The 27,771-nt window shown below is 54.2% G+C and overlaps 1 protein-coding gene across 1 annotated transcript in view; it reads left to right on the top strand.

Annotated features, from left to right (window-relative positions):
* Nucleotides 1-16,120, top strand: part of LOC138580066 (vitelline membrane outer layer protein 1 homolog) — a 283,370-nt gene extending 267,250 nt beyond the window's left edge. Inside the window, exon 5 of the mRNA XM_069650313.1 lies at nucleotides 14,203-16,120. Coding sequence (XP_069506414.1) covers nucleotides 14,203-14,500 — 298 coding nt within the window. The 3' untranslated portion in view covers nucleotides 14,501-16,120. The remainder of the gene's footprint in view (nucleotides 1-14,202) is intronic.
* The last annotated feature ends 11,651 nt before the right edge of the window (nucleotides 16,121-27,771 follow it).

Below are 27,771 nucleotides of genomic sequence, written 5' to 3' on the forward strand. Positions count from 1 at the left end.
GATTCTCCGATTCCCTTGACTGCGTGCCCTTTTTTCCCCACTCTCGGGCCTTCTTGTGCTGATGAGCTCTAGGGTAATTGGCCTGTGTTGCTGGTCAGGTTTCTACCAGGGGGGAGTTATATCTTGCTCAAGGCACAAATCATCCAGACTCAGTCTTCAAAGTGAGCGGGAACGGTTGGGAGCGGTGTTCCACTACTTTAATTCTTTTCTATTTACCACTCCTGTACTTTTTACTACCATAATCATTCTTTACAGATCATTTCTCTATTCATGTTCTCGTGCAAGTGTAAAGTTGTAATTGGAGCCTTAACAAGTCACTTAAACCATTGGAATGCCCCGGCTGCAACACCTTATCACATGTTGCACTCGGCTTCCACCTACCCTCTAACCTGCCGAGACCACAGTACCACTGTTTTTTTTGGTACACTTCTACCACTACCCTGCATGACCAGCGGCTAAGTTGTCTGTGCCGCGATTTCTAGCGGTGCATGGCCCAAGATGTTAGATGATCCATTCGGGATAGGATTACACGTCAGAGATTGCAACAAATGACACCCCCATGTCTGCTTTACACCTCATATTTTTACACTCCACATTTAACTGTGAAGTTAGTGCATTACCTGCCAATCAGTGAGACTTTAGAGTTGTGCATGGTTAAGATTCACATGGGCTTCTTGCATGTTAGCATTCAGCATTTCATACAGCTTCACTGAAGTAGTTAGGGATAAATTCAACGTTGGAATCGTGGTTGTAGCAAGCCGAGAGTCTGTGGGAGGAGGGTCATAATTCTGTGATGGCGCAGCTCTTGACAAATACGACGTGGAGTCTGAAGAGCCGGGGAAAGAATCTTTGCACGGAACTGGGGAGGCTCATAACAAACCCTCCCCCCTCTCTCCCAAATGACAGCCGTCATTTTGCTGTATTACTTCTGTGGTTCTGTGCTGTTATGTTATGTTTATGTTTGTTAATTTGTACCGCACTCCCGGGACCCGAAGGCTTAAGGGCCCAAAGAAACAACAATACAAGACAAGACAGGTCATAAGATAAACTTGTGGTGGTCCAGATTGAGAAGCAGGCAGTGAGCTGTAAGAGATCTAGCAGAGTAGTAAGGTCTAGAGTTATCCCCCTGCACAGCCGGGATACCTGCTCCCCTTCCTGCTGGGCCGATCACTTTAAGGTGTTATTTAACAGCCATTGTGAATGCAGATACAGAGGTAATATGGCCGTGTGATCCGTAGCGCAGGTATGGAGTAAGTCCAGTACAGCTTCCTCTAGGCGCTGTTTCAGCTCGTGGCTGCTTCTGGGTATTAGATTCTAGGGCTTGCCCTCCTGCATCAGGAACCTCTGGAGCGACACAATCAGTCAGTGACTTAGAGGGTGCCAGAGGCACCACCTTTTGAAATATGACGTGATCTTAAGTGCTGAAGGCTTAGGAGTGCAATGGGTAGAGTAAGTCCACAAAGTCACCTGCCACTGCTGGTCGGACACAAACAAATGTGCAGCCACGGAGACAGGTTTAGTGGTAGCCTTGGCCTGAAAAGTCGAAAGAAGCGCTATTAAACTTTCTCTGTTATCCGCCAGAGCTGCACTCAGAGATGTTTCTCCTTCCTGAATCTCCAGCAGAGCCTTGCTCCTTAAGGCATAGACGTACCCCATTTTGCTCTCTAAGCACCAATTTACGAGAAGCTCCATAAAGCAACTACCTCACTGTCGCCTTTATAGTCCTTCTTCATTCCGCCTTCTGGAATACTGCCGCACAGTTGCTGCCCGGCACTTACATGCCGGCGCTTTGCGCCGCGCGTGCCGCTTTTATCTTCTTTAACCTTTACAATTCAAAATAAAATGAAACAGTGTATAAAAAAAGGTGAGCCCCAATAAAACCCATCTTGCACATTTCTATCTTTTACATAGTTATACCAACAACAAAAAAATACACTAAGTTGCATAATACCGTTAAAACATAATTCAGTCTTGTTCATTCCCAACTTCACTATTTAAAAATGCCCAAGAATTCACAAATGCTGCTACCACCAAGCTCTACGGCCTTGACAGAGGAATCAGGAGTCTCTTCTAGTCTTCTTTCAAGCCTGAGGTTCTTCTGTTCCAGCTTCCATTTTAAAAATATGTCATTCTTTCCAAATGCAAGGCTGAGCATTCCAAAAACAGGTGCCCATCTGACTCTACAGACTCCTTGCTCTTGCAAAGCCTATAACTCGGCTCTGGTGGATCTTTAAGCCCTCACCTTATCTGGACATCTTTTGTGGAAGCAAATTCCATCTAAGGCGCATTATAAAGTTACGATAGTATTTGTTCGGAAAGAGTGATAGATATGGTGCAATCATGCCCCTTGGCTTATGCTCGTGCAGAAGATGTTTCGAGGAAGAGTAACCGTGAAATAACGCTACAGTGTTCGCCCGGTCCTGCTTATACAGAGCCTTCTTTACTTTTACCAGATTTGTTGGCAGAGTTTCGGTGTCCAATCCCAGATCTTTTAACAGGTATTCGCAGTTGGCTCTCTGCTTTCCCAAGTACGTATCAGTTTGAGAGATGTATCCCCGCTCCCTTTTAGAGCCAATCTTGATGCATAGACAAATCGTCAGAATTTGACGATTGCATTTTCTTGTATAAAGATAAACTCTGCCATTGAATCCAGACCTTTAAAGAAAGGAGACCCAGCTTGTATCTCATGGCTGCCACCGGGAGGCCATTGGGCACCCCCAGTACTCGTCGCCACATCTCCCCCCTCTATTGTGTCTAACCAATCATGAGTCTTACTACACCTCACGTGGCTCATGTTGCCAGAATTTATTATGTGTTCTTTAGTACATTAAATAACATGTACAGAAACAACTCAGGACTGATGTGTCTCGATTTTTCAACAACCTATCAAAATTGAGTACCAAGATAACCTCACAGAAACTGGACAACCGCCATCTGCCAGCGTCCACACCCAACAAGGTTTGTCACCCAACCTAGTATCTAACCTCTCAGGAACCCTGGAGGTTTGGTTCCTTGACAAACCATGTGCCAGGCTGCCGGCAATAATTGAATCAAAGACGGAAACTGTGTGCAGGGGACTGGCTGTCCCAACACAAATCTCCTAACCCTTTGAACAAGCATAAGTCTTATCTGGCCAAAGTACTAGACCATGTAACACTTTGGTAGCACCTTACGTTCGGAAAATGAAATACCTGTCCCTATAGAACGTCTTCCGTATCTCTTGTCAACTTGAACTAGCTGGTTTGTTAAGTTCTGTGCTTTAAGGATCAATAGTACATGTGTGTCCCTCAATAAGGCTTTTGCGGAGAAGGGAAAGTCCAAAAATGTTAAGTTCCCTACGCCTCCCACCAGATGTTCATCACACTTCCACTGCCTTGGTCCGTGTTTCCTGCCTCTCGATAGGGCCAGGATTTTAGTCTTAGCAGGATTTATTAAGTCCATTCTCTATAGCATATTTTGAGAAGGCGCCCGGGAGCCTACTCATTCCAATCCTCGAGCAATCGAATAGCAGGAAATCATCTGCATATGACACCCAGGTGGTTTTTACGGATCACAGTCGAGGTGGTATTGAGGCTGCTATGTTTAGGGTCTCCCCTATTTCCGAAACATATAGATCAAAGAGGCAGGGAGCCAAAGCACACCCCAGCCTCAATCCTATATCAGTACTTACTCTACGCGAGAGGTCCCCCGCTTGGTTCAAACAAACATATATACCTGACCTCTCATGTAGAGCTACAATCAACCTCAAAAGCCCTGGTGGCACACCCCATTGTTGTAATTTAGCCCATAATCTGTGGCAGGCGACCCGTTCAAACGCTGCAGACAGGTCTATCAAAGCCACATAAATGGGAAGATATTGCGTTCCTCTTGTTCTCTCCTGTAGCTCCCTAATTATGGCACTGCTAATGTTGGTGGAGTGTCCCTGACCAAAACCCGTTTGGAAACGATCCAACCTCCCTGTTGAACCTGACCAATCCTGAAGGTGACGTAACAACACTCCTACAAAAAGCATACTTTCTATGTCCAACAGAGATATTGACCTATAATTCTTCAGGTCCCATTGTTGCCCCTTCTTATAGATTGGGACAGCGTAGGCGGACTTCCATGTCTCAGGGAACAACCCACTGTCCATTATACACGTGAACAGAAAGGAGAGGACAATCGACCAGGTGTTTGGGTCGCTTTTTAGGACATCATTGGTAATCCCACTTGGGCCTGGTGCCTGAGATGTTTTAGCCCTTTTAATGAATAGACTGATAGTCTCTGTATCTAGCCTGAGCGCATAGTCAAACGGTTCTACTACCCCCTGATTGATACGATTGGCCTGTGGGTGTGACAGGCACATGGAATACAGTCCCCCAAATTGTTTCACCCACACATTCTCCAGAACTACGTTCAGTTGACCCTGTTCCTACCATTGGTTAGTGAATTCACTGTGGCCCAACATGCCTTGGTGTCTTTTTGTATTAAGATTTTGAGTATATGTCCGCATCACCCAGCCACATTATCGCTTCATGCCTTTTGCACTAGTTCATGTATTTCTGTTTTAGGGCTCAAGATTTACACTTTTTCTCCCAAGATCATCTAAGCTGCTCTTTGTAGACCTCAAAACCTTTCTCAGCTCTCTCCTTCCAAAGACCAGTGTCTCGTTATATTTATTTACATGGGCAGAATGTCTCTCCTTCTCTTGTCTTTCCCCACCAGCCGATATTTTCTCTGTTCACTTTGCCAAAGTTTCCAAGTAATTGTACACTCCAACACACGCAACTTTCCTTTCGTATGATGTGGATTGAAAAATACTCTGTAAAGCTTGGTTAAAATTGGACGCGTTCCTTGTTCATTTCGGTCTTTTCCCTCATTGACCAAAACAAGATCTTTTATATCGCTGCACCCCACCATTGCGTCGCAAATTTCAAAGGTTGCGCCGATCATGCTGTGGTCACTCCAATTGTTGCCGACCACTGCTAGTTCTGAGCAGGCCTCGAACAACTTGTAATCCGTGAAGACGTTGTCTAGCAGGGATATGCTGGTTCCCCTTTGCCAAGTATGTGCTCTTTTATCCGACTTGCCATCGGCACAGTAATCATGTTCAAGCCAAGAGATGTCATCGTTGCCACCCATTTTAGCCCCGTCAGAGTCTTAAAAGTTTGTGGAAGAGTGTCCAAAATTATATCACTTATTTCATCCCCTGGAAAGCAAGCTGGGCAGTCTGCATTAAGATCCCCCGCAACCAGAACCATACCCCCACATTTACATCCCTCCAGGCGGTTATATACTCCTGAATTTGACTCCAAAAAAGGGCCCAATTCCCCCCCCCACCATGCCAGTAGATGTTCATCAACAGAAGCTTTATCATCCAATTCTACGGCCAAAATCCCAAATGGCTTATTAGGGATAGATTCACTAAGAGACCATGGCCTGCACGGATTGGTACCAGCAGGCCTCCTGAAGGTCCACCCACCGCGCCTGGCCTGGCTGCCTGGAAACAGACTTCAAAGCCATCTATCAATGAGCAAGTGACTAACCATGTTTCCTGTTGAAATATGCAGCCATTCGCTTTCAAGATTGCACAAGCTTCGTTGTTGCCCTCCAGGTGTAAAAAGCCCAGAGAGTTCCAGGATACCAGTTTCAGCCCCATCTCTAATAGCCCTTCCCGGTTACTTTGGCCAATGATTTCCCCAGTACCATTGTCCGTGTGTTAAAGATGCAGAGTCTGGTCGGGGTCATCTGCTCTGAACCCGACCAGACCCGCCTTCCAGGCAATTAATTGGGCCAGCCCTGCGCCAATCATTTGATATAGGGGGAACATCTCTCACATTCTTACAGGCATTCAATCTACCTGGATTTTCCAATTTAAACCCCAAGCCATTGAATTTGGCGGCTTCTGCTAGTATCAGCCCCATGACCAGACAGGAGTGCAAGTAGATCAGGCATCCTTTTGACTGGGATTGGTTGGGAAAAGGAGTCCTTTCTATGTCCTGTGAGGAGATTGTGATTAGTGTCGGGATTTCAGCAAAAATAATCAACACATTTGAAATGTTTAAACAAGAATCCCCCCACAGTTCAAATGTCAGGACATGTCTACTTTTATTTAGTCTGAATTCGAGTTCCAAGGAGGACACCCGCAGTAGCGGCCTGCAGGAAAACTCTCTTGCGGAAATGTGTGGGCATTGTGCTTAGGATTAAGCCCGTTGGGGCCGTCCTGTTGACCAGGAATGACTTGCAGGGGGCCTACTGGAAACCTAATCAGAATTTCTCTTCTCCCCATCTGCCTCTTCATTGAAAGGGACCTCTGCGGTCCAATTTCTACTCGGGGGCCCTCTTTGATTTACTGGTCAATACAATTTCTGAAACAATCGATCCAAGTCTACATGTTACTTACAGTTGTTAAGACTAAGAGAGGTTTCTTCCCTTCCATGTGTTGTTGCTCTTCCCATTGGTCGGCAATTATGCTTCCAGGAGGAACTGCCTCACCATTGAATACCGGAGCCGTGAAGACTCCCGGTCCTATTTCTGTAATCATTCTTGCTGGGTTTTCATTGCCGGTGCTTCCGTTCCTTCTACTAGTCACCTCCTCACTTTGTCTCCTAGTCGCCAGTATTGTTCCAACTAGATCACAAAGCAACGTTTCCTTTTGTTTGTGGGCTGTAGCTATATCAGTTTGGGTGCTTAAGGAGACGTGTATGTCAAACTGTAACCCCACGTCCCTCTTGGCACTTTTGCCCTGGCTTTCCGTCGATTGCATACAGTCCCATCTTCCCTGAATGTTTTTGTTTTCCGGTACAGAAACTCCCAAATGTTGCCCCTCCGCCTCCGTTTCTCCACTTGTTTGTACCGGGCTCTTTTGGTTTTTCTGCGACGGATGACCGAAGAGCAGCTCCGCAATGGACGCCGTTCTCAGGTATTTCCTTGCGGAAGCTTCATTCCTTGTTGATCGCTTTTGAGTCTTCACATTTTCTTTCCCGATTGCAAGTGACCTGAGATCCTCCCTATGTAGGTCCAGACACTGTTTTCCAACTGTTCTGCTGACGCATTAACTTCCTGTTGGGGAGTTGCCCCCGACTGCAGAATGTTCCCTGGACTCTATGGTAATGGCTGCAGAAGATTGTGCCACACTTCTGGATGTGGCAATGGTATAGCTCTTGGAGAGGGGCAATTCATTCCTCCCATCATGTCCAACTTCCAGGCAATGAGTGACCCTTCACCTTCTCATACAGAGTGTCGTATCCGGCCACAAACGAGCTTAACACCATATTTAGAGCTGAGATCGTTGGTGATGGAAGGCGTATTCACTCGTCCGCTTCCAGCAATGTGTGGTGTAGCCCTAGCGGTCACTAGTCGAGTAGTTGTTTTAACAAATGCTGGCCGGAAGTAGACTTATCCAAGAGATTTACCAAATCTGTGGGAGAACCGAAGACTGCGCATCACAGGATTGCTGTATCACGCTGACTTGAGGAGGGACAAGAGCAGAATCTAACGTCATTGAATTTGTAAAGTCAATTAAACTGAAATCGTTCACATTAGAGTGATCCACTACTGCCGTGGCCTTTGATCTTGCCATAAGTCTGGCCTCTGTACTTGAGACTGATTTTTGGAAAAAGTCACTCATGGATTGCCCCTTTATTGGAGAGCCCAAGTTACCCCTTAAAGGTTTATGGCAACTGCGAAGTAACACATCATCTTGGGGCAGTAACACGGCTCTCTGTGTAAATACAGTCCTCCCTGTTTGTTGCTGCACACAGGCAGGCGAAATCAGATGTGCGCTCTGCTACTATTGCGTCCTCCTCAAAGGACACAAAGTTGTTGAAGCAAGTCGTTCCTCTCTGTTGGGTTGCTGCTAATCCTCCAAGTGGGCCTTCAGATGGGTCCTTGGTGTTCGTTACTGGAGGAGACCTGGAATTAGCCGGACTCCTCAGACCGGATCGTCCGGGCAAAAGAGGGTGACTATTCAGTTTGAATTGAGCGGCAGTCCCCTGCCCCCTGCTACCACTACCACTCGTTGTCTTCGTAGTGATATTTTAGGTTGGGGCCATTTTCAACCAAGGTCAATAATCAATGGGACAGATGTAGTAAATTGTTATTTACCAATGTGCAGCTCCCAATATAATCCAGTAAAGCCCAATACTCATTCCTAGTTTGTTCAGTGCTTGTGGTTGCTGGCGCCCTGCTCCTTCGACCATGAACCGCAGACTGCTACACTTTGCCACCACTTCAAGCTTTTAAGCACTCTTCTTTCTTCCGCGTTGAAGGGGTAGGATCCCACGACTCGAACTGGAGGGCAACGACCTTGCTTCTCAGAGACACAGCAGGACTGCCTCAGACTGCCATACACTTGCTGCCTTGCACTTAAAAGCTATTTTGCCGAAGCTACCTGGCGCCCTCTTGCTAACTGGAAGTGTCTGCAAAGTCCCCCATTCGCCCCTCTTATGAAGCTGACTGTGTGTGACCATTTATGCTTGAGGCCCCCTGGAGTGCAGATCTTGGGTCAGACCAGTGCTGGAAAGAATCCTTCCCCTCCCCTCAGTGCTGTGAGGTGACCTTGCTGGGCCATGAAGCGCTATGAAAGCAACACGAGTGCAATATCGTTACGTGATAACAGTCATGTGAGACACACAGCACCTTTCACTCAGAAAGTTTATCATTGAACTGATGGCCCCTTCTGTCACTGGTGCTAGGGTTAGTCCACATTCTACACTGTGTGGGTGTATAGCAGCTGGCCCTGCCCCCTCTCTTCTGCAGTCTAGTGTAGAGTCGGCCACACCTGGCATCCAGCGGCCCTGAATTACTAATCCGGAGTTCCCACCACAATAGTGCAGCCACACACTGCACGTTTACATGCTGTATGCTCTTATAAACTGCTTCCCAGTGACAGTCAGTTTGGTTCCAAGCACCTCTCGAATACACCTTGCTTTCTGCACACCTGGCCCATGGTCCATCTTATTCTCCAGTCCTAGGGGTGCCCTCTCCCCTTCACTCCTCCTCTGCAGACTAAAGTGGGGAGGCACCCCGAGGCCACTAGGCTGGGCACTCAGTGCGGTCTAGAAGTCTTGCAACATGACATAACGTATCAGGCAAACAATCAGAACACTGTGCCCTTTAAGACGGCTGGGCGCATCACCAGTGTCCGTCTAGTGCCACAGCACAGAGTGTGGAGTGCTTACTCACAGAAAGCAAGTGTCTCAAAGCCCCAGAGAGAAGAAAGGGAGGAAGGAAGGAAGGAAGGAAGGAAGGAAGGAAGGAAGGAAGGAAGGAAGGAAGGAAGGAAGGAAGGAAGGAAGGAAGGAAGGAAGGAAGGAAGGAAGGAAGGAAGGAAGGAAGGAAGGAAGGAAGGAAGGAAGGAAGGAAGGAAGGAAGGAAGGAAGGAAGGAAGGAAGGAAGGAAGGAAGGAAGGAAGGAAGGGAGGAAGGGAGGAAGGGAGGAAGGGAGGAAGGGAGGAAGGGAGGAAGGGAGGGAGGAAGGGAGGAAGGGAGGAAGGGAGGAAGGGAGGGAGGAAGGGAGGAAGGGAGGAAGGGAGGGAAGAAGGAAGGGAGGGAGGGAGGGAGGGAGGGAGGGAAGGGAGGGAGAAAGGAATGAGGGAGGGGGGAGGAAGGAAGGAAGGGGAGGAAGGAAGGAAGGAAGGAAGGAAGGAAGGAAGGAAGGAAGGAAGGAAGGAAGGAAGGAAGGAAGGAAGGAAGGAAGGAAGGAAGGAAGGAAGGAAGGGAGGGAGGGAAGGAATGAGGGAGGGGGGAGGAAGGAAGGGAGGGAGGGAGGAAGGAAGGAAGGAAGGAAGGAAGGAAGGAAGGAAGGAAGGAAGGAAGGAAGGAAGGAAGGAAGGAAGGAAGGAAGGAAGGGAGGGAGGGAAGGAGAGAGGGAGGGAAGAAGGAGGGAGGAAGGAAGGAGGGATGGGAGGAAGGAAGGAAGGAGGAAGGAAGGAAGGAAGGAAGGAAGGAAGGAAGGAAGGAAGGAAGGAAGGAAGGAAGGAAGGAAGGAAGGAAGGAAGGAAGGAAGGAAGGAAGGAGGAAGGAAGGAAGGAAGGAAGGAGTGTGGGAGGAAGGAAGGAAGGGTGGGGATGAGGAGGAAGGAAGGAAGGATGGAAGGAAGGAAGGAAGGAAGAAGGGAAGGAAGGAAGGAAGGAAGGAAGGAAGGAAGGAAGGAAGGAAGGAAGGAAGGAAGGGGGAGGGGGTGGGGGGTGTGGGGGGGGGAAGGAGGTGATGGAGGTGTGGAGGGGTGATGGAGGTGTGGAACGGAGGATGGAAGAGAGGAGAGAGTGATGTGTGGGAAGTTGTTGAATTGGGGTGTGGGGGGGTGATGATGTGGAGGTGTGGAGGTGGAGGGTGGGAGGTGTGGAAGGAGGTAATGGAGGTGTGGAGGGGATGAGGTGTGGAAGGGGTGATGAGGTGTGGAAGGTGTGATGGAGTGTGAATGGCTGTGGTGTGAAGGATTTATGGAGGTGTGGAGGGAGTGATGGAGGTGTGGAGGGAGTGATGAGGTGTGGAAGGAGTGATGGAGGTGTGGAAGGGGTGATGGAGGTGGGGAAGGAGTGATGGAGGTGGGGAGGGAGTGATGGAGGTGTGGAAGGAGTGAAGGTGGTGTGGAAAGGGTGATGGAGGTGTGGAAGGGGTGATGGAGGTGTGGAGGGAGTTATGGAGGTTGGGAGGGAGTGATGGGAGTGTGGAGGGAGTGATGGAGGTGTGGAGGGAGTGATGGAGGTGTGGAGGGAGTGATGGAGGTGTGGAAGGATTGATGGAGGTGTGGAGGGAGTGATGGAGATGTGGAGGGTGCGATGGAGGTGTGGAGGGAGCGATGGAGGTGTGGAGGGAGCGGTGGAGGTGGGGGGGAGCGATGGAGGTGTGGAGGGAGTGATGGAGGTGTGGAAGGAGTGATGGAGGTGTGGAGAGAGTGATGGAGGTGTGGAAGAAGTGATGGGGGTGTGGAAGGGGTGATGGAGGTGTGGAAGGGGTGATGGAGGTGTGGAGGGAGTGATGGAGGTGTGGAGGGAGTGATGGAGGTGTGGAGAGAGTGATGGAGATGTGGAGAGAGTGATGGAGGTGTGGAGGGAGTGATAGAGGTGTGGAGGGAGTGATGGAGGTGTGGAGGGAGTGATGGAGGGGAGTGATGGAGGGGAGTTATGGAGGTGTGGAGGGAGTGATGGAGGTGTGGAAGGAGTGATGGAGGTGTGGAAGGAGTGATGGAGGTGTGGAGGGAGTGATGGAGGTGTGGAGGGAGTGATGGAGGTGTGGAAGGAGTGATGGAGGTGTGGAGGTAGTGATGGAGGTGTGGAGGGAGTGATGGAGGTGTGGAGGGAGTGGTAGAGGTGTGGAGAGAGTGATGGAGGTGTGGAAGGGGTTATGGAGGTGTGGAAGGAGTGTGGAGGTGTGGAGGGAGTGATGGAGGTGTGGAGGGAGTGATGGAGGTGTGGAGAAAGTGATGGAGGTGTGGAGGGAGTGATGGAGGTGTGGAGGGAGTGATGGAGGTGTGGAGGGAGTGATGGAGGTTTGGAAGGGGTGATGGAGGTGTGGAGGGAGTGATGGAGGTGTGGAGGGAGTGATGGAGGTGTGGAGGGAGCGATGGAGGTTTGGAAGGAGTGATGGAGGTGTGGAGGGAGTGATGAAGGTGTGGAGGGAGTGATGGAGGTGTGGAGGGAGTGATGGAGGTGTGGAGGGAGTGATGCATGTGTGGAAGGAGTAATGGAGGTGTGGAGGGAGTGATGGAGGTGTGGAAGAGGTTATGGAGGTGTGGAAGGAGTGATGGAGGTGTGGAAGGGGTGATGAAGGTGTGGAAGGAGTGATGGAGGTGTGAAAGGGCTGATGGTGTGGAAGGAGTGATGGAGGTGTGGAGGGAGTGATGGAGGTGTGGAGGGAGTGATGAGGTGTGGAAGGAGTGATGGCGGTGTGGAAGGGGTGATGGAGGTGGGGAAGGAGTGATGGAGGTGGGGAGGGAGTGATGGAGGTGTGGAAGGAGTGAAGGTGGTGTGGAAAGGGTGATGGAGGTGTGGAAGGGGTGATGGAGGTGTGGAGGGAGTTATGGAGGTGGGGAGGGAGTGATGGAGGTGTGGAGGGAGTGATGGAGGTGTGGAGGGAGTGATGGAGGTGTGGAGGGAGTGATGGAGGTGTGGAAGGAGTGATGGAGGTGTGGAGGGAGTGATGGAGGTGTGGAGGGAGTGATGGAGGTGTGGAAGGATTGATGGAGGTGTGGAGGGAGTGATGGAGATGTGGAGGGAGCGATGGAGGTGTGGAGGGAGCGATGGAGGTGTGGAGGGAGCGGTGGAGGTGGGGAGGGAGCGATGGAGGTGTGGAGGGAGTGATGGAGGTGTGGAAGGAGTAATGGAGGTGTGGAGAGAGTGATGGAGGTGTGGAAGGAGTGATGGGGGTGTGGAAGGGGTGATGGAGGTGTGGAAGTGTGATGGAGGTGTGGAGGGAGTGATGGAGGTGTGGAGGGAGTGATGGAGGTGTGGAGAGAGTGATGGAGATGTGGAGAGAGTGATGGAGGTGTGGAGGGAGTGATAGAGGTGTGGAGGGAGTGATGGAGGTGTGGAGGGAGTGAAGGAGGGGAGTGATGGAGGGGAGTGATGGAGGTGTGGAGGGAGTGATGGAGGTGTGGAAGGAGTGATGGAGGTGTGGAAGGAGTGATGGAGGTGTGGAGGGAGTGATGGAGGTGTGGAGGGAGTGATGGAGGTGTGGAAGGAGTGATGGAGGTGTGGAGGTAGTGATGGAGGTGTGGAGGGAGTGATGGAGGTGTGGAGGGAGTGGTAGAGGTGTGGAGAGAGTGATGGAGGTGTGGAAGGGGTTATGGAGGTGTGGAAGGTGTGTGGAGGTGTGGAGGGAGTGATGGAGGTGTGGAGGGAGTGATGGAGGTGTGGAGAAAGTGATGGAGGTGTGGAGGGAGTGATGGAGGTGTGGAGGGAGTGATGGAGGTGTGGAGGGAGTGATGGAGGTTTGGAAGGGGTGATGGAGGTGTGGAGGGAGTGATGGAGGTGTGGAGGGAGTGCTGGAGGTGTGGAGGGAGCGATGGAGGTGTGGAGAGAGTGATGTAGGTGTGGAGGGAGTGATGGAGGTGTGGAGGGAGTGATGGAGGTGTGGAGGGAGTGATGGAGGTTTGGAAGGAGTGATGGAGTTGTGGAGGGAGTGATGAAGGTGTGGAGGGAGTGATGGAGGTGTGGAGGGAGTGATGGAGGTGTGGAGGGAGTGATGGAGGTTTGGAAGGGGTGATGGAGGTGTGGAGGGAGTGATGGAGGCTTGGAAGGGGTGATGGAGGTGTGGAGGGAGTGATGGAGGTGTGGAAGGAGTGATGGAGGGGAGTGATGGAGGGGAGTGATGGAGGTGTGGAAGGAGTGATGGAGGTGTGGAGGGAGTGATGAAGGTGTGCAGGGAGTGATGGATGTGTGGAGGGAGTGATGGAGGTTTGGAGGGAGTGATGGAGGTTTGGAAGGGGTGATGGAGGTGTGGAGGGAGTGATGGAGGTGTGGAAGGAGTGATGGAGGTGTGGAGGGAGTGATGGAGGTGTGGAGAGAGTGATGGAGTTGTGGAGAGAGTGATGGAGGTGTGGAGGGAGTGACGGAGGTGTGGAGGGAGTGATGGAGGTGTGGAGGGAGTTATGGAGGTGTGGAGGGAGTGATGGAGGTGTGGAGGGAGTGATGGAGGTGTGGAGGGAGTGATGGAGGTGTTGAGGGAGTGATGGAGGTGTGGAAGGGGTGATGGAGGTGTGGAAGGAGTGATGGAGGTGTGGAAGGGGAGATGGAGGTGTGGAAGGAGTGATGGAGATGTGGAGGGAGTGATGGAGGTGTGGAGGGAGTGATGGAGGTGTGGAGGGAGTGATGGAGGTGTGGAGAGAGTGATGGAGGTGTGGAGGGAGTGATGGAGGTGTGGAAGGGGTGATGGAGGTGTGGAGGGAGTGATGGAGGTGTGGAAGGAGTGATGGAGGTGTGGAGGGAGTGATGGAGGTGTGGAAGGAGTGATGGAGGTGTGGAGGGAGTGATGGAGGTGTGGAAGGGAGAAGGGCCATGTGGTTTCAGCGGCATGACCTCGTGCCAGCCTTTCTCGCTGCTTAGCATGGGATGGACCAGGAATGCTGGCGGTCACACATGGCGTCGGCCCTTACCTTTGCTCTGCTTGGGGGTGATGGGCGCGTGGCTGTGTGTTGTCCAGGGTTGAGCTCCTCCTCATGTCTTGATCAGGTTAGGTGAGGGGGACAGATTCACTCATCCTCTGCTCTGTTTCTCCTCAGGTGGGGCGCGTGGACGGCAGACTCCTGGTGCCCTGCGGGGGTGCTGCGATCCTTTTCCCTGAGGGTGCAGCCCTGGCAGGGAGTGTTTGGCGACAGCACCGGAGCCAATAACATCCGCTTCCGCTGCTCTGATGGATCGGCCATTGAAGGTCGAGGGGGGAGTTTGGGAGATTATGGGGGCTGGAGCGAGTCCTGCAAGAAGGGCATCTGTGGCATCCAGACCCGGGCACAGCCCCCCCAAGGGTTTAGAGACGACACTGGTGTCAATGACGTCCGCTTCTTGTGCTGCAACGACTGACGCCAGAGCCACAGACAAGCCCTCGGCATTATCTAAAGAACCGGGGCACCCCCCTAGACGTCAGTCATGCTTATTGCAAATGCCTTGGCAGGCTCCCTGTCTTAGCAAGTAGCCGAGTCGCTTTCTTCAAATTGCACATAACATCAAAATATCTGTTCTAATAATGCTAGTAGGAATAATGGAGTGAAGCTCAGACTGTGCTTGGGACATAACTGCACGTGGACTGCTGTGTGCTTGCCTTGTCATTGCACGTGGACTGCTGTGTGCTTGCCTTGTCATTGCACGTGGACTGCTGTGTGCTTGCCTTGTCATTGCAAGTGGACTGCTGTGTGCTTGCTTTGTCATTTCACGTGGACTGCTGTGTGCTTGATTTGTCATTGCACGTGGACTGCTTTGTGCTTGCCTTGTCATTGCACGTGGACTGCTGTGTGCTTGCCTTGTCATTGGCATTGCAAGTGGACTGCTGTGTGCTTGATTTGTCATTTCACGTGGACTGCTGTGTGCTTGCCTTGTCATTGCAAGTGGACTGCTGTGTGCTTGCCTTGTCATTTCACGTGAACTGCTGTGTGCTTGCCTTGTCATTGCAAGTGGACTGTTGTTTGCTTGCCTTTTCATTTCACGTGCACTGCTGTGTGCTTGCCTTGTCATTGCAAGTGGACTGCTGTGTGCTTGCCTTGTCATTTCACGTACACTGCTGTGTGCTTGCCTTGTGATTGCAAGTGGACTGCTGCGTGCTTGCCTTGTCATTGCAAGTGGACTGCTGCATGCTTGCCTTGTCATTTCACGTGAACTGCTGTGTGCTTGCCTTGTCATTGCACGTGGACTGCTGTGTGCTTGCCTTGTCATTGCACGTGGACTGCTGTGTGCTTGCCTTGTCATTGCACGTGGACTGCTGTGTGCTTGCCTTGTCATTTCATGTGCACTGCTGTGTGCTTGCCTTGTCATTGCAAGTGGACTGCTGTGTGCTTGCCTTGTCATTGCAAGGGGACTGCTGTGTGCTTGCCTTGTCATTGCAAGTGGACTGCTGTGTGCTTGCCTTGTCATTGCACGTGGACTGCTGTGTGCTTGCCTTGTCGTTTCACGTGCACTGCTGTGTGCTTGCCTTGTCATTGCAAGTGGACTGCTGTGTGCTTGCCTTGTCATTGCAAGGGGACTGCTGTGTGCTTGCCTTGTTATTGCAAGTGGACTGCTGTGTGCTTGCCTTGTCATTGCACGTGGACTGCTGTGTGCTTGCCTTGTCATTGCAAGCGGACTGCTGTGTGCTTGCCTTGTCATTGCACGTGGACTGCTGTGTGCTTGCCTTGTCATTGCAAGTGGACTGCTGTGTGCTTGCCTTGTCATTTCACGTGGACTGCTGTGTGCTTGCCTTGTCATTGCACGCGGAATGCTGTGTGCTTGCCTTGTCATTTCACGTGGACTGCTGTGTGCTTGCCTTGTCATTGCACGTGGACTGCTGTGTGCTTGCCTTGTCATTGCACGTGGACTGCTGTGTGCTTGCCTTGTCATTGCAAGTGGACTGCTGTGTGCTTGACTTGTCATCGCACGTGGACTGCTGTGTGCTTGCCTCGTCATTGCACGTGGACTGCTGTGTGCTTGCCTCATCATTTCACGTGCACTGCTGTGTGCTTGCCTCGTCATTGCACGTGGACTGCTGTGTGCTTGCCTTGTCATTGCAAGTGGACTGCGGTGTGCTTGCCTTGTCATTGCACGTGGACTGCTGTGTGCTTGCCTTGTCATTGCACGTGGACTGCTGTGTGCTTGCCTTGTCATTTCACGTGCACTGCTGTGTGCTTGCCTTGTCATTGCAAGTGGACTGCTGTGTGCTTCCCTTGTCATTGCAAGTGGACTGCTGTGTGCTTGCCTTGTCATTGCATGTGGACTGCTGTGTGCTTGCCTTGTCATTTCACGTGCACTGCTGTGTGCTTGCCTTGTCATTGCACGTGGACTGCTGTGTGCTTGCCTTGTCATTTCACGTGCACTGCTGTCTGCTTGCCTTGTCATTACAAGTGGACTGCTGTGTGCTTGCCTTGTCATTGCAAGTGGACTGCTGTGTGCTTGCCTTGTCATTGAACGTGGACTGCTGTGTGCTTGCCTTGTCATCGCACGTGCACTGCTGTGTGCTTGCCTTGTCATCGCACGTGGACTGCTGTGTGCTTGCCTTGTCATCGCACGTGGACTGCTGTGTGCTTGCCTTGTCATCTCACGTGCACTGCTGTGTGCTTGCCTCATCATTGCACGTGGACTGCTGTGTGCTTGCCTTGTCATTGCACGTGGATTGCTGTGTGCTTGCCTCGTCATTGCAAGTGGACTGCGGTGTGCTTGCCTTGTCATTGCATGTGGACAGCTGTGTGCTTGCCTCGTCATTGCACGTGGACTGCTGTGTGCTTGCCTTGTCATTTCACGTGCACTGCTGTGTGCTTGCCTTGTCATTGCAAGTGGACTGCTGTGTGCTTGCCTTGTCATTGCAACTGGACTGCTGTGTGCTTGCCTTGACATTGCACATGGACTGCTGTGTGCTTGGCTTGTCATTGCACGTGGACTGCTGTGTGCTTGCCTTGTCATTGCACGTGCACTGCTGTGTGCTTGCCTTGTCATTGCACGTGGACTGCTGTGTGCTTGCCTTGTCATTGCACGTGCACTGCTGTGTGCTTGCCTTGTCATTGCACGTGGACTGCTGTGTGCTTGCCTTGTCATTTCAAGTGGACTGCTGTGTGCTTGCCTTGTCATTGCACGTGGACTGCTGTGTGCTTGCCTTGTCATTGCACGTGGACTGCTGTGTGCTTGCCTTGTCATTGCAAGTGGACTGCTGTGTGCTTGCCTATGTCATTGCACGTGCACTGCTGTGTGCTTGCCTTGTCATTTCACGTGCACTGCTGTGTGCTTGCCTTGTCATTGTAAGTGGACTGCTGTGTGCTTGCCTTGTCATTGCACGTGGACCACTGTGTGCTTGCCTTGTCACTTTCACGTGGACTGCTGTGTGCTTGCCTTGTCATTGCACGTGCACTGCTGTGTGCTTGCCTTGTCATTGCACGTGGACTCCGGTGTGCTTGCCTTGTCATTGCACGTGGACTGCTGTGTGCTTGCCTTGTCATTGCACGTGGACTGCTGTGTGCTATCCTTGTCATTGCACGTGGACTGCTGTGTGCTTGCCTATGTCATTGCACGTGCACTGCTGTGTGCTTGCCTTGTCATTTCACGTGCACTACTGTGTGCTTGCCTTGTCATTGCAAGTGGACTGCTGTGTGCTTGCCTTGCCATTGCACGTGGACTGCTGTGTGCTTGCCTTGTCATTTCACGTGGACTGCTGTGTGCTTGCCTTGTCATTGCACGTGCACTGCTGTGTGTTTGCCTTGTCATTGCACGTGGACTGCGGTGTGCTTGACTTGTCATTGCACGTGGACTGCTGAGTGCTTGCCTTGTCATTGCACATGCACTGCTGTGTGCTTGCCTTGTCATTGCACGTGGACTGCTGTGTGCTTGCCTTGTCATTGCACGTGCACTGCTGTGTGCTTGCCTTGCCATTGCATGTGCACTGCTGTGTGCTTGCCTTGTCATTGCCATTATGTGTAACATGCCTGAGTCATCCACCTTACCAGGTCCTGCTCTTTCATTAAATTCTCGATGATGTTGTAAGTTGCGTCGGCCTGTCTATTCCTCTTTGGGGGAAGCTCAGCCACTGCCACCTATGCTTCACCACAGGACTTGCTCTGACTTGTGTTGTCTTGTGCCCCGTGCTACGGTGTACAGGCCCATTGTGTTTTTTAACAGCCAGTGCCCACTTACCTCTAATACACAGAAAGGGCCCCGAGAGGAGAACTAGTAACTAAAAGGGCAAGTGTTGGACTTGAGGGTGTGATTAGCACCCATTGCTCTATTTCCTGATGAAAGGCGCCATTTCATGCACATATTTGCCAGTTTGTTCTTGCCAACATACCTCTGCCCTGTGCCCAATCAGACACCTGAAGCACCGTCTGTCATTCTGCCAGCAGCACATTCATCTTCCTTGAACTGTCATGCTCTTCCCAAAATGCACCTGGGCAGCTTGGGGTGAGAGAAGCACTGTATGAGCTCAGGCACACCCCAATCCCAGAGTGGGGGTCAAAGCTCAAGCCTCGGAAGCAGATCATTGGACGATCTGTGGGTTGGACCCTCCCCATCACTGATCTCACAGGTGTCACTGCGCTCCCTGCATTCATACATATAGCAATCCTTTCCTGCAAGTTGCTTCACGAACCCACAATGTTCCTGGATTTGCTAGGTCAAGACAATCGGAGAACACCCCCAGAATGCTGCCAACGCCAACAAAAAAAGAATAATTCGCATGACACCATTCGGTTTTCTCGTTTAGTCATTCAACAAGCTATGAAATGAGTGCTACATTGCAATGGAGTACTGTGCATTCATGTGTTTGAGTATAAACCCTATACAGCCTTTATCACCTTAAAATCTGACCCGCAGTTACCAGCAGGACATCAGTGGTCATGGAGAGCTGGGGAGACCCAAACACATACATGTTCCCAGTACCAAGTTCAACCCCCTGTAGACGACCAATGCTCTTTATGGAACAGGTAAATATTGGCGCTGTGATTAATTCACTATCAATACAAATGTCTTGCCACCCCTTTCTATTTAGTAAATCAACCTTTGAAGGTTTGCCCCATGGACACCCACAGGCACAGATGCCCCGACAGCAATAGTAGGGTACAGAACTGGCATACTCCCTTCCTTCAGTACACATCACTGCTCAGCCTAAGCTCCTCCTGTGACAAACTGACTTCTGTCCTGCAGGAGTACAAGGATGGGTAGAGGCTAAAATGCCCACTAAGCCCTCACACGTCTACACACCAAGAGCCAACACAATCATAGGGGCAAAGCAGGCACAGTGAGAGATGGACCTCCGATACTAAGCTTTGGGCGTGGAGTTTGTGACAGGGGATTCTGATCAGCAGATGTCCTTTCAGAGGTGGGATTACCTGCATCATATTATTACATACAAAACAGGGCTTTCTTTCAAAGTCTTGCCAGCTGGCAATTCATCACACCTTCCCACCTCACACCTCCCCTTCCCACCTCACACCTCCCCTTCCCACCTCACACCTCCCCTTCCCACATCACATCTGCCCTTACCACCTCACACCTGCCCTTTCCACCTCACAATGGCCCTTCCCACCTCACACCTCCCCTTCCTACCTCACACCCACCCTTCCCACATCACACCTGCCCTTCCCACCTCATACCTGCCCTCCCACCTCACACCTGCCCTTCCCACCTCACACATGCCCTTTCCACATCACACCTGCCCTTTCCACCTCACACCCCCCACCCTTCCCACATCACACCTGCCCTTACCACATCACACCTGCCCTTCCCACCTCATACCTGCCCTCCCACCTCACATCCGCCCTTCCCACCTCACACCTGCCCTTCCCACATCACACCTGCCCTTCCCACCTCACACCTGCCCTCCCACCTCACATCTGCCCTTCCCACCTCACACCTGCCCTTCCCACCTCACATCTGCCCTTCCCACCTCACACCTGCCCTTCCCACCTCACATCTGCCTTTCCCACCTCACACCTCCCCTTCCCACCTCACACCCCCCACCCTTCCCACATCACACCTGCCCTTCCCACCTCATACCTGCCCTCCCACCTCACATCCGCCCTTCCCACCTCACACCTGCCCTTTCCACCTCACAACGGCCCTTCCCACCTCACACCTCCCCTTCACACCTCACACCCACCCTTCCCACCTCACACCTGCCCTTTCCACCTCACACCTGCCCTTCCCACCTCACACCTCCCCTTCCAACCTCACACCCACCCTTCCCACATCACACCTGCCCTTCCCACCTCACACCTGCCCTTTCCACCTCACAATGGCCCTTCCCACCTCACACCTCCCCTTCCAACCTCACACCCACCCTTACCACATCACACCTGCCCTTCCCACCTCATACCTGCCCTCCCACCTCACATCCGCCCTTCCCACCTCACACATGCCCTTTCCACCTCACAACGGCCCTTCCCACCTCACACCTCCCCTTCAAACCTCACACCCACCCTTCCCACCTCACACCTGCCCTTTCCACCTCACAACGGCCCTTCCCACCTCACACCTCCCCTTCCCACCTCACACCCACCCTTCCCACATCACACCTGCCCTTCCCACCTCACACCTGCCCTCCCACCTCACATCCGCCCTTCCCACCTCACACCTGCCATTTCCACCTCACAACAGCCCTTCCCACCTCACACCTCCCCTTCCCATCTCACACCCACCCTTCCCACATCACACCTGCACTTCCCACCTCACACCTGCCCTCCCACCTCACATCCGCCCTTCCCACCTCACACCTGCCCTTTCCACCTCAAAACGGACCTTCCCACCTCACACCTCCCCTTCCCACCTCACACCCACCCATCCCACCTCACACCTGCACTTTCCACCTCACATCTTCCCTTCCCACCTCACACCTGCCCTTCCCACCTCACACCTCCCCTTCCCACCTCACACCTCCCCTTCTCACCTAACACCTGCCCAGCCCACCGCACACCCCCCTTCCCACCTCACACCTGCCCTTCCCACCTCACACCTCCCCTTCCCACCTCACACCCCCTTCCCACCTCACACCTGCCCTTCGCACCTCACACCTCCCCTGCCCACCTCACACCTCCTTCCCACCTCAAACCCACCCTTCCCACATCACACCTGCCCTCCCCACATCACCCCCCTTCCCACTTCACACCTCCCCTTCCCACCTCACACCTGCCCTTCCCACCTCACCCCCCTTCCTACCTCACACCTCCCCTTCCCACCTCACACCCACCTTTCCCACTTCACACCTGCCCTTCACACCTCACATCTCCCCTTCGCACCTCACACCCCCTTCCCACCTCACACCTGGCCCACGCACCTCACACCTCCCCTTCCCACCTCACACCCCCTTCCCACCTCACACCTGGCCTACGCACCTCACACCGCCCCTTCCCACCTCACACCTCCCCTTCCCACATCACACCTCCCCTTCCCACATCACACCTCCCCTTCCCACTTCACCCATGCCCTTCCCACCTCACACCCCCCTTCACACTTCACACCTGCCCTTCCCACCTCACACCTCCGTTCCCACATCACACCTCCCCTTCCCACCTCACACCTGCCCTTCCCATCTCACACACCCCTTCCCACCTCACACCTGCCCTTCCCACCTCACACCTCCGATTCCCACCTCACACCTCCCGTTCCTACATCACACACCCCTTCCCACCTCACAACTGCCCTTCCCACCTCACACCTGCCCTTTCCACCTCACAACGGCCCTTCCCTCCTCACACATCCCCTTCCCACCTCACACCCACCCTTCCCACATCACACCTGCCCGTCCCACATCACACCTGCCCTCCCACCTCACATCTGCCCTTCCCACCTCACACCTGCCCTTTCCACCTCACAACGGCCCTTCCCACCTCACACCTCCCCTTCCCACCTCACACCTCCCCTTCCCACCTCACACCAGCCCTGCCCACCGCACACACCCCTTCCCACCTCACACCTGCCCTTCCCACCTCACACCTCCCCTTCGCACCTCACACCCCCTTCCCACCTCACACCTGCCCTACGCACCTCACACCTCCCCTTCCCACCTCACACCTCCCCTTCCCACATCATACCTCCCCTTCCCACATCACACCTCCCCTTCCCACTTCACCCCTGCCCTTCCCACCTCACACCCCCCTTCACCCTTCACACCTGCCTTCCCAACTCACACCTCCGTTCCCACATCACACCTCCCCTTCCCACCTCACACCTGCCCTTCCCATTCACACACCCCTTCCCACCTCACACCTGCCCTTCCCACCTCACACCTCCCGTTCCCACATCACACACCCCTTCCCACCTCACAACTGCCCTTCCCACCTCACACCTGCCCTTTCCACCTCACAACGGCCCTTCCCACCTCACACATCCCCTTCCCACCTCACACCCACCCTTCCCACATCACACCTGCCCTTCCCACATCACACCTGCCCTCCCACCTCACATCCGCCCTTCCCACCTCACACCTGCCCTTTCCACCTCACAACGGCCCTTCCCACCTCACACCTCCCCTTCCCACCTCACACCCACCCTTCCCACATCACACCTGCCCTTCCCACCTCACACCTGCCCTCCCACCTCACATCCGCCCTTCCCACCTCACACCTGCCATTTCCACCTCACAACAGCCCTTCCCACCTCACACCTCCCCTTCCCATCTCACACCCACCCTTCCCACATCACACCTGCACTTCCCACCTCACACCTGCCCTCCCACCTCACATCCGCCCTTCCCACCTCACACCTGCCCTTTCCACCTCAAAACGGACCTTCCCACCTCACACCTCCCCTTCCCACCTCACACCCACCCATCCCACCTCACACCTGCACTTTCCACCTCACATCTTCCCTTCCCACCTCACACCTGCCCTTCCCACCTCACACCTCCCCTTCCCACCTCACACCTCCCCTTCTCACCTAACACCTGCCCAGCCCACCGCACACCCCCCTTCCCACCTCACACCTGCCCTTCCCACCTCACACCTCCCCTTCCCACCTCACACCCCCTTCCCACCTCACACCTGCCCTTCGCACCTCACACCTCCCCTGCCCACCTCACACCTCCTTCCCACCTCAAACCCACCCCTCCCACATCACACCTGCCCTCCCCACATCACCCCCCTTCCCACTTCACACCTCCCCTTCCCACCTCACACCTGCCCTTCCCACCTCACCCCCCTTCCTACCTCACACCTCCCCTTCCCACCTCACACCCACCTTTCCCACTTCACACCTGCCCTTCACACCTCACATCTCCCCTTCGCACCTCACACCCCCTTCCCACCTCACACCTGGCCCACGCACCTCACACCTCCCCTTCCCACCTCACACCCCCTTCCCACCTCACACCTGGCCTACGCACCTCACACCGCCCCTTCCCACCTCACACCTCCCCTTCCCACATCACACCTCCCTTCCCACATCACACCTCCCCTTCCCACTTCACCCCTGCCCTTCCCACCTCACACCCCCCTTCACACTTCACACCTGTCCTTCCCACCTCACACCTCCGTTCCCACATCACACCTCCCCTTCCCACCTCACACCTGCCCTTCCCATCTCACACACCCCTTCCCACCTCACACCTGCCCTTCCCACCTCACACCTCCGATTCCCACCTCACACCTCCCGTTCCTACATCACACACCCCTTCCCACCTCACAACTGCCCTTCCCACCTCACACCTGCCCTTTCCACCTCACAACGGCCCTTCCCTCCTCACACATCCCCTTCCCACCTCACACCCACCCTTCCCACATCACACCTGCCCGTCCCACATCACACCTGCCCTCCCACCTCACATCTGCCCTTCCCACCTCACACCTGCCCTTTCCACCTCACAACGGCCCTTCCCACCTCACACCTCCCCTTCCCACCTCACACCTCCCCTTCCCACCTCACACCAGCCCTGCCCACCGCACACACCCCTTCCCACCTCACACCTGCCCTTCCCACCTCACACCTCCCCTTCGCACCTCACACCCCCTTCCCACCTCACACCTGCCCTACGCACCTCACACCTCCCCTTCCCACCTCACACCTCCCCTTCCCACATCATACCTCCCCTTCCCACATCACACCTCCCCTTCCCACTTCACCCCTGCCCTTCCCACCTCACACCCCCCTTCACCCTTCACACCTGCCTTCCCAACTCACACCTCCGTTCCCACATCACACCTCCCCTTCCCACCTCACACCTGCCCTTCCCATTCACACACCCCTTCCCACCTCACACCTGCCCTTCCCACCTCACACCTCCCGTTCCCACATCACACACCCCTTCCCACCTCACAACTGCCCTTCCCACCTCACACCTGCCCTTTCCACCTCACAACGGCCCTTCCCACCTCACACATCCCCTTCCCACCTCACACCCACCCTTCCCACATCACACCTGCCCTTCCCACATCACACCTGCCCTCCCACCTCACATCCGCCCTTCCCACCTCACACCTGCCCTTTCCACCTCACAACGGCCCTTCCCACCTCACACCTCCCCTTCCCACCTTACAGCTGCCCTTTCCACCTCACACCTCCCCTTCCCACCTCACAACTGCCCTTCCCACATCACCCCCTTCCCACTTCAGACCTCCCCTTCCCACCTCACACCTGCCCTTCCTACCTCACACCCACCCTTCCCACCTCACACCTGCCCTTCCCACCTCACACCTCCCCTTTCCACCTCACACCTGCCCTTCCCACCTCACACCCCCCTTCCAACCTCACACCTGCCCTTCCGACCCCACACCTCCCCTTCCCACCTCACACCTCCCGTGCCCACATCACACCTCCCCTCCCCTTCCCACCTCACACCTGCCCTTCCCATCTCACACCTGCCTTCCCACCTCACACCTGCCCTCCCTTCCCACTTCACACCCTCCTTCCCACCTCACACCTGCCCTTCCCACCTCACACCTGCCCTTCCCACATCACACCTGCCCTTCCCACCTCACACCTCCCCTTCCCACATCACACCTGCCCTTCCCACCTCACACCTTCCATTCCCACCTCACATCCGCCCTTCCCACCTCACACCTGCCCTTTCCACCTCACATCTGCCCTTCCTACCTCACACCTCCCCTTCCCACCTCACACCCACCCTTCCCACTTCACACCTGCCCTTTCCACCTCACACCTCCCCTTCCCATCTCACACCTACCCTTCCCACATCACCCCCCTTCCCACCTCACACCTGCCCTTCCCACCTCACACCCCCTTCCCACCTCACACCTCCCCTTCCCACCTCACACCCACCCTTCCCACTTCACAACTGCCCTTTCCACCTCACATCTCCCCTTCCCACCTCACACCTGCCCTTCCCACCTCACACCTCCCCTTCCCACCTCACACCTCCCCTTCTCACCTCACACCTGCCCTTCCCACCTCACACCTGCCCTTCCCACCTCATACCCCTTTCCCACCTCACACCTGCCCTTCACACTTCACCCTCCCCTTCCCACCTCACACCTCCTGTTCCCACCTCACACCTCCCCTTCCCACATCACACCTCCTCTTCCCACATCATACCCCCTTCCCACTTCACCCCCGCCCTTCCCACCTCACATCCCATTCACACCTCACACCTCTGTTCCCACATCACACCTCCCCTTCCCACCTCACACCTGCCCTTCCCATCTCACACACCCCTTCCCACCTCACACCTGCCCTTCCCACCTCACACCTCCCCTTCCCACCTCACACCTCCCGTTCCCACATCACACCCCCTTCCCACCTCACAACTGCCCTTCCCATCTCACACCTACCCTTCCCACCTCACACCTTCCTTCTCACCTCACACCCACCATTCCCACTTCACACCTGCCCATCCAACCTCACACCCGCCCTTCCCACCTCACACCCACCCTTCCCATCTCACACCTGCCATTTCCACCCCACACCTCCCTTCCCACCTCACACCCGCCCTTCCCACCTCACACCCTCCCTTTCCACCTCACACCTGTCCTTCCCACCTCACCCCCCTTCCTCACCCTCCTTCCCACCTCACACCCGCCCTTCCCACCTCACACCTCCCATTCCCACCTCACACCTCCCATTCCCACCTCACACCTGCCCTTCCCACCTCACACCTGCCCTTCCCACCTCACACCCCCTTCCCACCTCACACGTGCCCTTCCCACCTCACACCCGCCCTTCCCACCTCACACCCACCTTTCCCATCTCACATCTCCTCTTACCACCTCACACCCACCCTTCCCACCTCACATCCGCCCTTCCCACCTCACACCCGCCCTTCCCACCTCACACCTCTCCTTCCCACCTCACACCTCCCCTTCCCACCTCACACCCCATCTCACCTCACACCTGCCCTTCCCACCTCGCACCCGCCCTTCCCACCTCACACCCCTTCCCACCTCACACCCACCCTTCCTACCTCACACCTGCCCTTCCCACCTCATACCTCCCCTTCCCACCTCACACCCACCCTTCCCACCTCACACCTGCCCTTCCCACCTCACACGTGCCCTTCCCACCTCACACCGCCCTTCCCACCTCACATCTCCTCTTCCCACCTCACACCCACCCTTCCCACCTCACATCCGCCCTTCCCACCTCACACCCGCCCTTCCCACCTCACACCTCTCCTTCCCACCTCACACCTCCCCTTCCCACCTCACACCCCATCTCACCTCACACCTGCCCTTCCCACCTCGCACCCGCCCTTCCCACCTCACACCCCTTCCCACCTCACACCCACCCTTCCTACCTCACACCTGCCCTTCCCTCCTCATACCTCCCCTTCCCACCTCACACCCACCCTTCCCACCTCACACCTGCCCTTCCCACCTCACACGTGCCCTTCCCACCTCACACCTGCCCTTCCCACCTCACACCTCCCCTTCCCACCTCGCACACTCCCCTTCCCATCTCACACCGTCTAAAACCTTGATTGAGCCCATAATGCCTCCTGCAGCAGGAACATGCTTAAGACAGGCCACCTGCCAAGGTGACAGTGGCACTGGGTGGCCATAAAAGTGATTGAGAGATTCCAAGAGCCGCCCCCACCTCAGGTTCAAGTCTCAGGAAATGAATGAGGAAGAAAAGGTCCATTGACAAGGCCAAGCTCTAAATGGGGAACAGGAGGTTCTTCCTTTGGGGGGCCTTCCTACGGAAACCTCTGGAGCTCCTCCATGGACCATTGCTGGGATGTGAAGTGAAGTGATGGAAAAAGACCTGAATAGGAAGAACCCCCCAAAGGTCAAGAACGTTTCAGGGCCTCGAAAGCCAAGCGCAGTCCTCGTCGTCGCCAGGATCTCTATGTTTTGAGCCTCTTCCTCAGTTCTGAATCAGAACCCATTCTATGACCTTGGAGGGGGCGGAGAGTGGGGGGCGAGAGGTTTACTGTGAGTCCTCTGCACTGTATGTTGCCTTCACCCAGTGTGAGCCTTGTCCTATCCCTCCAGGACCATGGTGACCCAGGCTCCGCAGGTCACTATCTCTTCTGAGGGACTGACCTGCGCTAGACTCCTTAGTTCTCTCACGACCAGCACCATGCCATTCAGTGAAAGCCCTCTGCTGGCAACTCTTTACCATCTCCAGAGAAATGCAAACTTCCATTGACTACAGTGGGTTCAGCATGACCCCAGCAAATAAATCTTTTGGACCTCACACTCTTCTCTCTGTGCACTGGGTCAGCTGCCATGCCGCACACA

Source organism: Ambystoma mexicanum, chromosome 3p (genome assembly GCF_040938575.1).
Source record: "Ambystoma mexicanum isolate Mex_15411 chromosome 3p, UKY_AmexF1_1, whole genome shotgun sequence".
Taxonomy (NCBI): domain Eukaryota; kingdom Metazoa; phylum Chordata; class Amphibia; order Caudata; family Ambystomatidae; genus Ambystoma; species Ambystoma mexicanum.